General features: G+C 50.5%; 4 protein-coding genes across 4 annotated transcripts; all 4 read left to right on the top strand.

Moving 5' to 3' along the window:
* Positions 1–40: 40 nt before the first annotated feature.
* PHYSODRAFT_326800 (hypothetical protein) lies at positions 41–1,039 on the top strand (the record flags this gene model as incomplete). The annotated part of the gene is made up of 2 exons (XM_009522825.1): positions 41–420; positions 931–1,039. 2 exons carry the CDS (start codon positions 41–43, stop codon positions 1,037–1,039), a joined length of 489 nt encoding a protein of 162 aa, XP_009521120.1.
* Positions 1,040–6,599: 5,560 nt separating this feature from the next.
* On the top strand, positions 6,600–10,024 carry PHYSODRAFT_326799 (pleiotropic drug resistance protein ABC superfamily; the record flags this gene model as incomplete). The annotated part of the gene is made up of 3 exons (XM_009522824.1): positions 6,600–7,358; positions 7,395–8,462; positions 8,498–10,024. The coding sequence occupies 3 exons, from the start codon at positions 6,600–6,602 to the stop codon at positions 10,022–10,024; spliced, it is 3,354 nt and encodes a 1,117-aa protein (XP_009521119.1).
* Positions 10,025–10,666: 642 nt separating this feature from the next.
* On the top strand, positions 10,667–11,375 carry PHYSODRAFT_250401 (hypothetical protein; the record flags this gene model as incomplete). Its single annotated transcript, XM_009522823.1, has 2 exons — positions 10,667–11,140; positions 11,199–11,375. 2 exons carry the CDS (start codon positions 10,667–10,669, stop codon positions 11,373–11,375), a joined length of 651 nt encoding a protein of 216 aa, XP_009521118.1.
* Positions 11,376–11,999: 624 nt separating this feature from the next.
* PHYSODRAFT_326797 (hypothetical protein) lies at positions 12,000–13,067 on the top strand (the record flags this gene model as incomplete). The annotated part of the gene is made up of 1 exon (XM_009522822.1): positions 12,000–13,067. One exon carries the CDS (start codon positions 12,000–12,002, stop codon positions 13,065–13,067), a length of 1,068 nt encoding a protein of 355 aa, XP_009521117.1.
* Between the last annotated feature and the right edge of the window lie 408 nt (positions 13,068–13,475).

Raw genomic sequence — 13,475 nt, 5'->3', positions numbered from 1 at the left:
CCGCTACTAGTTGAACTGTCTTGAAATTTGCAACAGCATTATGATGGCGCTGAACGAAGATGAAGACGCTCCAAACCTAGATGTCTGGAACATCCACTTCAGCACGCACACAACTAAGGACAAATTGACCACGGGAGGGTGGGTCCTCTACCACCAGACGGCCTCTCAGCAGTGGATCCCCAGAAAAGCAGGAAGTCTCTACTTGGGGCTAACAAAGACACCGACGGACGCCGCAGCACGAACGCTGAACCAAGGGTTGACAGAGCTCAATGTGATGACTACCCCAGGCTCGACGTATCTCCGCATTGATAGTCTTGACAAGAAACTACAAGTGCAGCTCCAACAACTCAAAGCTGACATTCAAGCAACGGGCCCAGTAGCCGCGCTCGCCAAGGACTTGAACGCGATTTTCTCAGTGCAGTGGGGTTCACCTGCTGGAACTGCGCTCCGAGCGGCTAAGTTGATAGCAAAAACAAGCACTACAACCATCTACGATACCCACAGCACAGGAGGAGCTTTGATCCCCAACTCTAGGACAAGGAAAACGATTGCAGACTCCACACCCCAGCTGCAAAAACAACAACAACACTCAATGACGGTCGACATACAGGCACGCCCCACCACATATCAAGGCTTCTATACGTCAGTTAATTAAGCTCAAATAGAAGGCCACTTAAACCACTAGTTGAACTAGTATAGCAGCATCCTCACGGCGAATTTTCGCCTTCAACGGTGACGACTTATTAGTTAGGCATTACGACGAAAACATCGACCACTGGCAGCTACATGATTAGCTATGGCCTGTGGCAAGAGCCATTATGTCCGGCATCATTAGTGAAGACCCAGAGGTCATGCGACTCAGGCCTCGTGCGCAGGCAGCTTCAGCACCGGAGCCGTGAGGTGATGCCGTCTCTCGAGAACGCGTTCCAGTAAGTTGATGGAGCTCAGTACCCCGTTCAACTCGACAGGAATCGTCAAGAATCGCGGCTACATCTACGTAGACGACATCGACATCGTTAAGATCGTCAGGGTTGGCTAGCTTGCTACAATCCCCAACTTCCCGTGTGTTATGTTGTAAATCAGTTTCTTCTTACTAACAGCGGTGCAATTTCTGGGCAGATGCTGGGGCTGCGAAGCAGGCGCAGGAGATGCCCTTGGGTCGTACGGGTCACACTACCGAGGTATAATCAAATGATTTTTTGGACCTTCCTATTCAGTATCAAACGGTCTTAATTCGTGCACTTGATCGGTCGGCTGGAAGTACAGATTCCATCTTACTCAGTTAGCGATCTCCTTACTGCATGATCACCATTAACGTTGCCCAGCTGATTGAATTCGTGTTGAACAGGTTGTGTTTTATTATGGGGTGCGGTTTTTCAACTAGCCACATTACAATTTTCGACTAGCCACTTTTGTGACTACGGTTCTGACTAGCCACTCGTTGCATGCAAACTAGCTACTAGTGGCTAGTCGAGACGCAACAAGTAGCTAGCCAAAAAATCAAACGCCAGCCCAGGACGAATTATCGACTAGCCACTTCATAGTGGCTAGTTGACACGCTAAAAGTGAATACTCGAGTCGCTAAATGTGCATAGTAGCAAATACAAATGTGGTACCATAATTAATTATCGAGTGACCACTTTTTCATTGGTAAACTATGTAGTTTTGATGTTGAAGTTGGGTGCTTGATGTTGAAGTGGGTAGGACACTCGCGCGTTGGCACTCGCCTACGGACTTAGCGACGGCACTTCGGGGGGCCCGCCCCTCTCTCGCTTCGCTCGGGGAGCCCGCTCCGCGGCCTGCCCCACCCCCTCGTGCCTTACGCTAAGTCCTCGGCTTCGGCCAGGCGCGGTGTCTAGGAAAAAAAATATCGGGTTGCAGCGCTCGCATTCGCTCGCTCGCGCAGACACGCCCCCGCCGAATCGGCGGGTGTTGGCGATTGGTGAATGCACTGAGTGAGTCTCGCGCTCGCATCCGCTCGCCCTCCTCCGTTTGGCCACTCATGGTGTTCAAATAGTTGGACCAAATATTATTTTTGATTAATTGGTCCGACCAAAAATAGGTGCGGTGGCCAAGTAGCTAGTCGGTACCCAAAAAGTGGCTATTTGGAACAGTTTTAGCAAAAGTAGCTAGTCGGGTATAAATACCCTTTATTATGGGGGAAAATGACAGAACCCGTGGTCAGGGGAACTTAAGTGCAGAAGGCGTGGTAAAAGGTGTCTGAATGATGGTCAGTTTTTGGGCCCCCGGTTATGGCAGGTTTTACAGGGTATAATACCACAATTGGGTATTTCAGCTGGGGTAGCTTGCGTAGTTGACCAGACACAAACCTCCTCTCCTGAAGCTTATTCGGGTTGCGCTTGCGTCTCGCTGTCAACACTGTGCATGAGGGAGCAACATGAAACATCTATAAGCACCCACGGCGCTGAATAGGCGTCCTTTAAGAGAACATGGGCCACTAAAAACTGAGAGGCGTTCCATCAGTGCAAGAAGACCCGCGTAAGGTCCATTCCCCACATCGGTATATACCTTCTTGAGGGAATCTAATTGTACATGTGCTCGTGTAAAGCTACAGGGCTTGCATATTGAGCGCTATGAAAACTTCTCTAGCCAAACACCGAGTGAATCCTTCTCTAGCCAAACAGAATTTGACATAGGTTGGTACTTAGTACGGGTTTTGACAATCCAAAAGTATTCACCACACCTTCTGTCGCACAAGTCGGATTCTGTCATTTGGCTCGGCCCTGACCACGCCTTTAGACATTTTCCCTTTGTTATGGACGATGATATGGTGGATAAGAGAATCAGTAAGCGTTGGTTTGAGTGATATTTTTAGTTTTTTTTTCGGCTACTGTCAGGTAGTTAAATAAGCTATGTATGTGCAACGGCTTTCTGAAAAACAAAATACTATCCTAGCCTATGTGAAGCGTTACTACCGCAGCAGTACGTCCGGTAATCAACACCTCTAGCTCTGTTAATAATTGGTCGTTTCGCTTGTGGCTAAAGGGAGAGACTATGTTGTTCCTTCGTCCAACTATTTCAAATTGCACTTAAAAATGTCAGAACTGAAGTACTTCAAAAATGCACTACCAGCCCAAACCTCTAGTAAATTCAAGAACGGCTACTATTCGTATAATCCGTTAATTGGGGCATAGCCTCCCTTATAATGAAATAGACTTTTCACCCTTTTTACAGGTACTTTTTACACCAATTTATGAACCTCCGTACATTATTACAATTGAGAATGGGGTAGGGCAAATGAACTATCATAGCCTGCCGGGCGATTTCGATCGAATTTTACCTCTTTTTAAGAACACACGCACTCATGTTGAACGGCGCCCAAACGCGACCCTTCAAATGTTACCTTGTTCGAAGGTATAACAAGTTATTAAACTGAGGTCAACTTTTTATCGAACCGGAGATCGCCCCGTTTGTATCAGCAAACAAACGATTGCGTTTATCGTTGAAGTTTAAGGTAAGAGTTGACGACCGACGATTTATGCACATGGACCGTGGAACCCTTTTCAAGGGGTGGCTGATCTCCGGTTAAATATGGTAACGGAGGCAAATGACAGCGCCGTAAAAAACATATGAGAGGTCAGGCAGCTCCGTAAAAAGTCTCCGCTAACGTACGAAACTTTGTACTGAAGAGTCGTTCGGATTAAGTTATTCATAGATAACCTAATTCAAGATATCGGTCAGTACACTGATAGATCCTTGGCAAAACTGGCATGGAGCAGTGAAGTCTAAATCCAAAGGCTATACTATGCTACCGCTAACTATTACGAACCACTCATGCGGAAGCAAGAAGGCAGCACTAAAATTAGTTGGAATATTAGTTGCTGCAATCGTTGACTGAAGAAATCTATAAATCGCTTGCTACACACAGTTCTGCAGCACGGGGGGGCAACCGAGTACGAATATTGGCATGATACAGAAAGCGGTGACTAGGCCAGACGTGCCATATAGTGGAGACAATAGTCAGGATGTATGCTCTGTAGCTGTGAAGAAAACGTGGAGAATTCTCTTTTTGCCCTGACATTTGGTATATTATTCTGACAACCTTGATAAATAGACGAAGTATTGTCATTTGCGCAGGAAGTAAGACGTCGTTGCTCTCCAAAATCGCATGCTATTTCCTGAGCAAGTTAAAGTAGCAATGCGCAATTCTGACACCAACTTTTGGTCTTGCATGTTCACACAAACGCCAAATATATAGCTAACACTAGCGTTTGTTAAATGTGTGTTTCTGTATAGTGAATCTGGCGAACATGTATGTGGAGTGAGACGTGTAGTCGTTCATCTTGAAGCTCTTTTAAATCACTTACAGTGAGTTCGTGTTATTGTGAAAAGCACTTACGTGTTGGGGGGCACACTGCTGGTCTCGCTGTTTCAATGTGCTTTAAATTAATGTAATGCAATGCATACCGGTGGTTGTTGAATGTAATGTGACTGAAGTTTTCGCCATGAGTTGCAATTTTACTGATATATTGGCTTGCTGAATGCTCGAGCACGATTTAGCCTGGTACTGTGGGGGATATTTAACGATGTCCACCCGGAAATTTGCTGCAAATGATTCGGAAAGTGATTATTTACTACAAGGCCGTGCTCTGCCCGGAACAGCTCTGGATTCTACGTCGCTCTTGGGCATATAAGTTAGTGTACCGCGGTATTTTGTTTCTACTGCCAATGACAGAAAGAAGTAGATATATGGTCTTGGTTGAGGGTAACCACTATTAGTTGTTTTAACGGATTCATACGAATAGTAACCGTTCTTGAATTTACTAGAGGTTTGGGCCGGTAGTGCATTTTGAAGTACTTCAGTTCTTACAATTTTTAAGCACAATTTGGAATAATAGGAGGAAGGAACAACATAGTCTCTCCCTTTAGCCACAAGCGAAACGAGCAAGTATTCACAGAGCTAGAGGTGTTGATTACCGGACGTACTGCTGCGGTACTAGGGCTTCGCGTAGGCTAGGATAGATAAATGGCAGTATTTTGTTTTTCAGAAAGCCGGTGCACATACATAGCTTATTTAACTACCAGACTGTAGCCGAAAAAACACTAAAGCATTACTCCAACCAACGCTAACTGATTCTCTTGTCCACCATATCATCGTCCATAATAAAACACAACCTGCTCAACACGAATTCAATCAACTGTACAACACGCATTAATGGTGATCATACAGTAAGGAGATCGCTAACTGAGTAAGATGGAATCTGTACTTCCAGCCGACCGATCAAGTGCACGAATTAAGACCGTTTGATACTGAATAGGAAGGTCCAAAAAATCATTTGATTATACCTCGGTAGTGTGACCCGTACGACCCAAGGGCATCTCCTGCGCCTGCTTCGCAGCCCCAGCATCTGCCCAGAAATTGCACCGCTGTTAGTAAGAAGAAACTGATTTACAACATAACACACGGGAAGTTGGGGATTGTAGCAAGCTAGCCAACCCTGACGATCTTAACGATGTCGATGTCGTCTACGTAGATGTAGCCGCGATTCTTGACGATTCCTGTCGAGTTGAACGGGGTACTGAGCTCCATCAACTTACTGGAACGCGTTCTCGAGAGACGGCATCACCTCACGGCTCCGGTGCTGAAGCTGCCTGCGCACGAGGCCTGAGTCGCATGACCTCTGGGTCTTCACTAATGATGCCGGACATAATGGCTTTTGCCACAGGCCACAGCTAATCATGTAGCTGCCAGTGGCTGATGCTTTCGTCGTAATGCCTAACTAATAAGTTGTGGTGCGAGGCATCAATCATCACCGTTGAACACTTAAAGGCGGGATCCCGTCGGCATGTTGTTGGAGCGAAAAAAATCCGATGGATGTCGCTTGAGTGGCAGATAAACTATCTATCACAGGTATATATACTTGATTAAAGGGTATGCAAAATAATAGGTAATTTGACTTAATCTCAACCGGATGGGTCAACATAGCAGCATAATTTGATTAGATCGCAGGATACCCAGTATAACAGGTATTTTAGCAATAAACATCAGCAGCGCTCATAACCATATTTAGCAGGTATGTGATGTGAGAATAATGGCACCTCAGTGGCTTTCGCCCATGGACTCTGGATAAAATCCAGAGAATAACGATACTTGACCCAACACTATGCAGAAACTTCATCCAGGCAACGCCTAAAAAGTGGAAAAAGCGACGATCATTCTCCTGTGATTACGAGCTGTTTGCTCCCAAAGCCAGAAATGACCCCTCCACGCGGTTGAACATGACCCGTTATACAGTAATCTGCTTGCTCAGCGAACAGGCAGAACCTTATACTTTTTGAGAAAGCAAGTTTCCCGAATTGTACCACACTTAGGGCGATGTATTGTTTTAGTGAACGGTGGAGTCCCACTGGACCTGTAAATTACGATTCCACCAATCATCTCCACGTCTCGAAAAGCATTATGATTGGATAAAACACATTGATGACCCGTCTCATGCCCTACGCGCAATCTTTTCGACGTGGTTTGCGGGCCAGGCAATTGCACCTTTTCCTCGCTGCCGGGAGCTCAGTGTGCAATTCGCCCCGCGAGCCGCAAGTCGCAACAGGTGGAGACGCAATAGACTGCAGTAAGGCGAGCCATGCTAGACGAACCACCGCCGCGTCCCGCGGATCTGTCGTCGGGCAAGGCCACGATGGCCAATGGCCCCCACGCGCTGCACAGCTACGTGGCCGACACGTTCGAGGCGGCTATCGGACGGGAGATGCCGCAGATGGAGGTGCGCTACCAGAACTTGAGCGTCACTGCGAATGTCGCTGTGACAGGTGAGATCACGGCCAAGTCGGAGCTGCCCACGGTCTTCAACACCATCAAGCACAGTCTGGCCAAGTTCGCGTGGAACAAGCGCGTGGTGCAGAAGGAGATCATCAAGAACGTCAGCGGCGTCTTCAAACCAGGCACCATTACGCTGCTGCTGGGCCAGCCGGGGTCCGGTAAGACGTCACTTATGCGCGTACTGGCCGGCCAGTTCTCCAAGAGCGGGAACGTCAAGATCGAGGGCGATGTGACATACAACGGAGTGCCCAGAGAGGAGATTACCAAGGTGCTTCCACAATTCTCTGCGTACGTGACGCAGTTCGACAAGCACTTCCCAACTCTAACCGTCCGCGAAACGCTGGAGTTTGCTTACGCTGTGTGCGGTGGAGGCATGTCGAAGCACAAGGCGGAGATGCTGAGTCACGGCACTCCGGAGCAGAATGCTAAGGCTCTCGAAGCGGCCCGCCAATACTTTGAGAACTTCCCTGACCTAGTCATTGAGCAGCTTGGGCTGCAGATCTGCCAGGACACCATTCTTGGCAGTAACATGGTGCGCGGCGTGTCTGGCGGCGAGCGCAAGCGTGTGACGACTGGCGAGATGGAGTTTGGCATGAAGTAGATGACGCTCATGGACGAGATCAGTACGGGTCTGGACAGCGCAGCAACCTTCGACATCATCACGACACAGCGCAGTATCGCCAAGTGTCTGCACAAGACGATTGTGATCGCGCTGCTTCAGCCTGCACCGGAAGTGTTTGATCTGTTCGATAACGTGATGGTGCTGAATCACGGTGAGATCATCTACCACGGACCTCGTGAGCAGGCTGTACCGTACTTTGAGACACTGGGGTTCAAGTGCCCGCCCCGACGTGATTCTGCAGACTTTCTCTTGGATCTCGGTACGAAGATGCAGCTGAAGTATCAAGTGGAGCTTCCTGCTGGGATCACCAAGCACCTTCGACTTGCGAGCGAGTACTCGGAGCACTGGCGCCAGTCGCCATTGTCCAGGCGGTTGATCCAGGACATTGAGTCTCCTCAAGACCCCGATCTTGTGAAGGATGTTGAAGAACACATGAATCTGATGCCAGAGTTCCGTCAGAGCTTCTGGGAGAACACAAAGACTGTGACGGCGCGTCAGTGGAAGCTCACCAGTCGAAACACGTCATTTATCAAGTCTCGAGCGCTGATGACTGTCGTCATGGGCTTGATCTACAGTAGCGTATTCTACCAGACCGACCCGACCGACATCCAGATGATGATCGGCGTGCTGTTCCAGGCGGCCATGTTCATGAGCTTGGGCCAGACTGCGCAGGTGCCGACGTTTTACGCCGCTCGAGAGGTGTTCTACAAGCAGCGATCCGCCAATTTCTACCGCGCTGCCTCATTTGCCATCGCCAATTCGTTGGCCATGATCCCGCAAGCTATCGCAGAGAGTCTGGTCTTCGGTTCGCTGGTGTATTGGATGGCTGGACTAGTCCCTCATGCGGGACACTTCATCATCTTCCTGATAGTTCTGGTTCAAACCAACCTCGTGTACGCGTCGTGGGTTTGTCTGACTGCGATCTGCCCCAGTTTCAACATCGCCAAGCCCATGTCGACCTTCACCATCGTCATCTTCAACCTCTTCGGTGGCTTTGTGATGGCCAAGAACGTGATGCCCGACTGGCTGATCTGGGTCTACTACCTCGTCCCGGACTCGTGCGCGCGCTTTGCGTGAACCAGTATCGCGCCGCGAAGTTCGATGTGTGCGTGTACGACGGCGTCGACTACTGCTCCGAGTATGGCATGAAGATGGGTGAGTACATGTTGAAGCAGTTCACGGTGCCGTCCAACCGCGACTGGGTCTGGACGGGCATCATCTACATGATCGGCCTCTACGTGTTCCTCATGGCGCTTGGGGCCTTTGTGCTCGAGTACAAGCGCTACGATGGACCAGCCACGGTATCTCTAAGGCCCAAGCACGAGATCGATGACGACGAAGCAGAACGGTCCAGCAGCTACGCTCTTGCTACAACCCCCAAGCACTCGGGAACATTTTCAGGCTCCGGTTCACCCACGCGCGAGGTTATACTGGATGTCCCCGCAAGACAGAAGATGTTTGTACCGGTGACCATTGCCTTCCAGGACTTGTGGTACTCCGTTCCAAAGTCTGGCAGTCCGAAGGAGTCGCTCGAGCTGCTTAAGGGCATCAGTGGATATGCTGAACCTGGTACTTTGACTGCTCTGATGGGGTCCTCCGGTGCTGGTAAGACGACGCTCATGGATGTTATCGCTGGCCGCAAGACTGGCGGCAAGATCACCGGAAAGATTCTCTTGAATGGTTACGAGGCGAACGACTTGGCTATTCGGCGAGCCACCGGCTACTGCGAGCAAATGGACGTGCACTCGGACGCGTCGACGATCCGCGAGTCACTGACGTTCAGTGCGTTCCTGCGCCAGGACAGCAGCATCCCGGACAGCAAGAAGTACGACACGGTGAACGAGTGCCTCGACTTGCTGGACATGCACGAGATCGCCGACAAGATCGTGCGCGGGTGCTCGCAGGAGCAGATGAAGCGACTGACGATCGGCGTGGAGCTGGCTGCGCAGCCGAGTATTCTGTTCCTGGATGAGCCGACGAGCGGCTTGGACGCTCACTCCGCCAAGTTGATCATGGACGGCGTTCGGAAGGTGGCCGACAGTGGACGCACTATTGTGTGCACGATCCACCAACCTTCGTCGGACGTTTTCTTCCTGTTCGATCACCTGTTGTTGCTGAAGCGCGGTGGTGAGTCTGTGTTTGTCGGTGAACTTGGCGAGAAGTGCCACAAGTTGGTGGAATATCTCGAGGCCAATCCCGGTACGCCGCCGTGTCCGAAGGACCAGAACCCTGCGTCGTGGATGCTGGAGGTTATTGGCGCTGGAGTCAGCAGCACTGCATCCAACACGACGGACTTTGTCAAGTGTTTCCAGGAGAGCGAGGAAAAGCGAATCCTGGATGGAATGCTCGATCGGCCTGGTATCACCCGACCGAGCCCGGACCTTCCAGAGATGGTATTCGAGAAGAAGCGTGCTGCGAGTTCGTACACTCAGATGCGGTTCCTGGTCAAGCGCTTCAACGACCGCTACTGGCGGACGCCAACCTACAACATCACGCGGTTCGCCATCTCTCTCGGCTTGTCGATTCTGTTTGGCATCGTGTACTCGGGCAAGTCGTACCAATCCTACCAAGAAATCAACGCGGGTGTGGCCATGGTGTACAGAGAGTAGCGGCAATAAGAAAGGGTTCAACGATTAAAGTACTGAAGGTATATACAATAATCAAGTCAAATCAAATCTTGCAGAGCTTTAAACGTATTGACTTAACGAAATAAATGAAACACGTTAGGTACGTTATTATTATTTGGCCCGTTTGACGATGGACTTCGACGCTACAGGCTCGTCGTACTCGTCTTCCTGAGGCGCACGACCTTCAAATACACTGGCTGCGACTCACTACGACGCCCTGCTTGTCCATGGCCACCGCACATTACTGTAGCTACGTCTCGGCGGTGTGCTTGCTGAGCTTGTGCAAACCCAACATGTGCACGTAGGACAACACCTCCGCATCCACCTGCAGGCGCTCATGGTCTTCCTTAGCGGCAGTTTGCGGGGCAATGTGGGCGAAAACGTAAGTGTGACGGGAGCACTGGGGCGCTGAAGCACAACGGTCGTTGATGCACACGCAGTGGTTGAGCCACTGCGTGTACACTGAGCCACTGTGGCTCCGTCCTGGGGAACCTTGACTGCTGTGTGTGGCCACATCACTTTGACAAACTCAGTACCTAAATAGAGGCCCTGTGTAATTCAATATTTATGTGTTGTCAGAATTATAAGTTGTTGACCCTTTCTTATTGCCGCTACTCTCTGTACATGACGACGATGTTCAACGGCGTGATCTCGTTCACGGGCACTCTACCCATCTCGTTCGCCGAACGTGGGGCATACTACCGGGAGCGCGCGTCGCAGAGTTTTAATTGCCTCTGGTACTTCGTGGGTTCTACCGTGGCCGAGATACCCTACATTTTCTTCAGTGGCGCCTTGTTCACGATCATCTTCTACCCGTCGGTGGGCTTCACGAACGTGGCGTCGGGCTTCATGTACTGGGTGAATATATCGCTCTTCGTGCTCATGCAGACGTACTTGGGGCACTTCTTCATCTACGCCCTGCCGACGGTGGAGGTGGCGGCTATCATGGGCGTGCTCTACAATGCCATTTGTCTGATCTTCGCGGGCTTCAACCCTCCGGCGGCCAACATCCCGCGCGGTTACCACTGGCTGTACCTGATCACACCGCAGAAGTACGCCATGGGGCTGATGAACTCGCTACTGCCCCGAGCTGCCGACGTGCAATAATGCCACGGGCGTGTATGAAGGTGGAAGCGGTCTGCTGGCCTGTCACGAGCTGACTGACGCTCCGAGCACGATCGGCCACACGACGGTGAAGCAGTACGTGGAGTCCAACGTCGGGTACAAACACGCGGAGATCTGGAGCAACTTCGGCTACGTGTTCGTCTTCATTGCAGTGTACCGAGTGTTCGGACTTCTTGCGCTTCGCTTCATCAACCACCAGAAGAGATAAGTGCATAACTATGGGGCGGCACGTATTAATAAAATACCAAGCAAGTGATACACAACCTGAAGCAACGCATTTCAATGTAGTCGTTAGTCTGTTTTTTTCGCGAGCGCAAGGTGGCTGCACAGTACTAGGACCCTTCGCTAGTCTCGTCAATCGAAAGCGGTAAGCTGATACGTTGGACGACTACTGCTGGTAAGCTTAGCGCCAATTCCGGCTGTACTACCTTATCGTTTGGTCTGATCCGCACTAACAGAGTCAACAACCGTGGTTACTACCTGCCTACATCATGTATAGAGCGGCTGCGTTAAATGCAAGTGCCTCCACATGCCTGCCATATTGAGCTCATCGAGCTGATTTAAGTAAGAAGCTTCCCATGTGGAAGTCACCTCTACCATTGAACTACTGCCAGCCGATGGAACATCCATAATGACGGCAGCTATTGCCACATTGAACGACAACTGAATTCGCAGCCAAAACTACGAGCGTACGGATACCTACTCAGTCTTCATATTACCTTCCAGGACTGCACTCGACACTCCGGCCATGAAGGCCGCATCATTGATCTCGCTATGTGTTTGTGCCTTATCAACACTCGCACTTGCTCCGACTTCTGTCACCGCTCGCCCGATGCACGCGGGTATCGATTACCAGCGCTACCTTGCCGAGAAGGAGGCTACCCACGCGGAGTGGAAAGATTGGGAGAAGAAGCACGGCGCCGCAGCTACCAAATTGGGCATCATGCCTACGACGGAAGAGCGCAGCAGCGACGACTACGAGGAGGACATGCGCCAGCGCATCTTCCTGAGCAAGCAGGACGTGAAGCAGGCCCAGGCCGCCAATCCAGAGGCTCACTTCTCCATCGACGTCGTCTACTCCATCATGACCAAGGAGGAGTTCGCCGACAAGATCAGGAACTCGTTCGCAAAAGGCAACACCACCATAAGCCACCAACCTTCGCGTATATCTCGGTCTACCAAGAAGCGCTCGGTTTCGACCCCATCGACGAGAACGACCAACATCATCACACGTTCATTGAACGAGGCAGCAACCATGGCGCAATCTGTCGACTGGAGCAGGTCGGCGTGCATGTCGCCCATCCAGAACCAGGGTCAGTGTGGAGACTGCTGGGCCTTCGCAGCGGCTGCAGCGGTCGAGTCGGCGCAGTGCATCGCTGGCGGCGGGAGGTCGCTGCACAAATACTCGGAGCAGCAGCTCGTGAGCTGCAACACGAAGAACCACGGCTGCAACGGTGGTGCACCTCAATACGCTTTCGACTACATCCTCAAGAACGGTGGCTTGTGCAGTGAGACCGCGTTCCCGTACGCATCGGCAAAAGGCTACATCCCGTCATGCGCTAGGTGCACCAAGGCCTACACGGGGATCAAGGGCTACAAGGTGTTAAACAAGGGCGACGAGGCCGGTCTTATCAAGGCCATCAACAAGCGCCCGACGGTCGTGACGGTGGCTGCCGGCAACGTGGCGTGGAAGCAGTACAAGGGCGGAGTGCTGTCGGGCTGCGACACTAGCGCGTTGGATCACATCGTGGTGGCGGTAGGCTACGACGCGACGAGTCTCAAGATCCGCAACTCGTGGGGCACCTATTGGGGCGAGCGCGGCTACATCCGCCTCAAGCGGAGGTCCTCGGGCGCTGGTACCTGCAGTGTTCTGCAGCAGATGGTGCCGCTCGAGCTGTAACTTTCGATGGTTTATTGTTGCGTTAGTATATTGCTTGGATAGAGAGATACACAATGAAGTTGCTGTAAGCTATCCGCTGAGTTTGCATCGAACTGCTCATCGGATCTCGCAAGATACAGGTATAATCCCCCTGATAACTTTGCACTAGGTACAGTACCTACAGTAATTAGTCTGGCCCAGACTAAATCTGAATACCAGATTTTTCATCTCTCACAATTTTTAGTCTGGCCCCATAATTATGAATTCAGACTAATTATTGAATATCTAAAAATGTCTGTTTTCCAGTAAGAAAACCATTATTTTTGTGAAATGATGTGTTTATACGTATTTGTTTTTAGTAACGTATAATACCGAATAGTATGCCCTGAGGTATTATACTACCCTGCGAATAAAGTGCCCTATGGTGAG

The sequence above is a fragment of the Phytophthora sojae genome (genome assembly GCF_000149755.1).
Source record: "Phytophthora sojae unplaced genomic scaffold PHYSOscaffold_2, whole genome shotgun sequence".
Lineage (NCBI taxonomy): Eukaryota > Oomycota > Peronosporomycetes > Peronosporales > Peronosporaceae > Phytophthora > Phytophthora sojae.
Note: the sequence above shows the minus strand (reverse complement) of the source record. Positions and strands in the feature narration are given on the sequence as shown.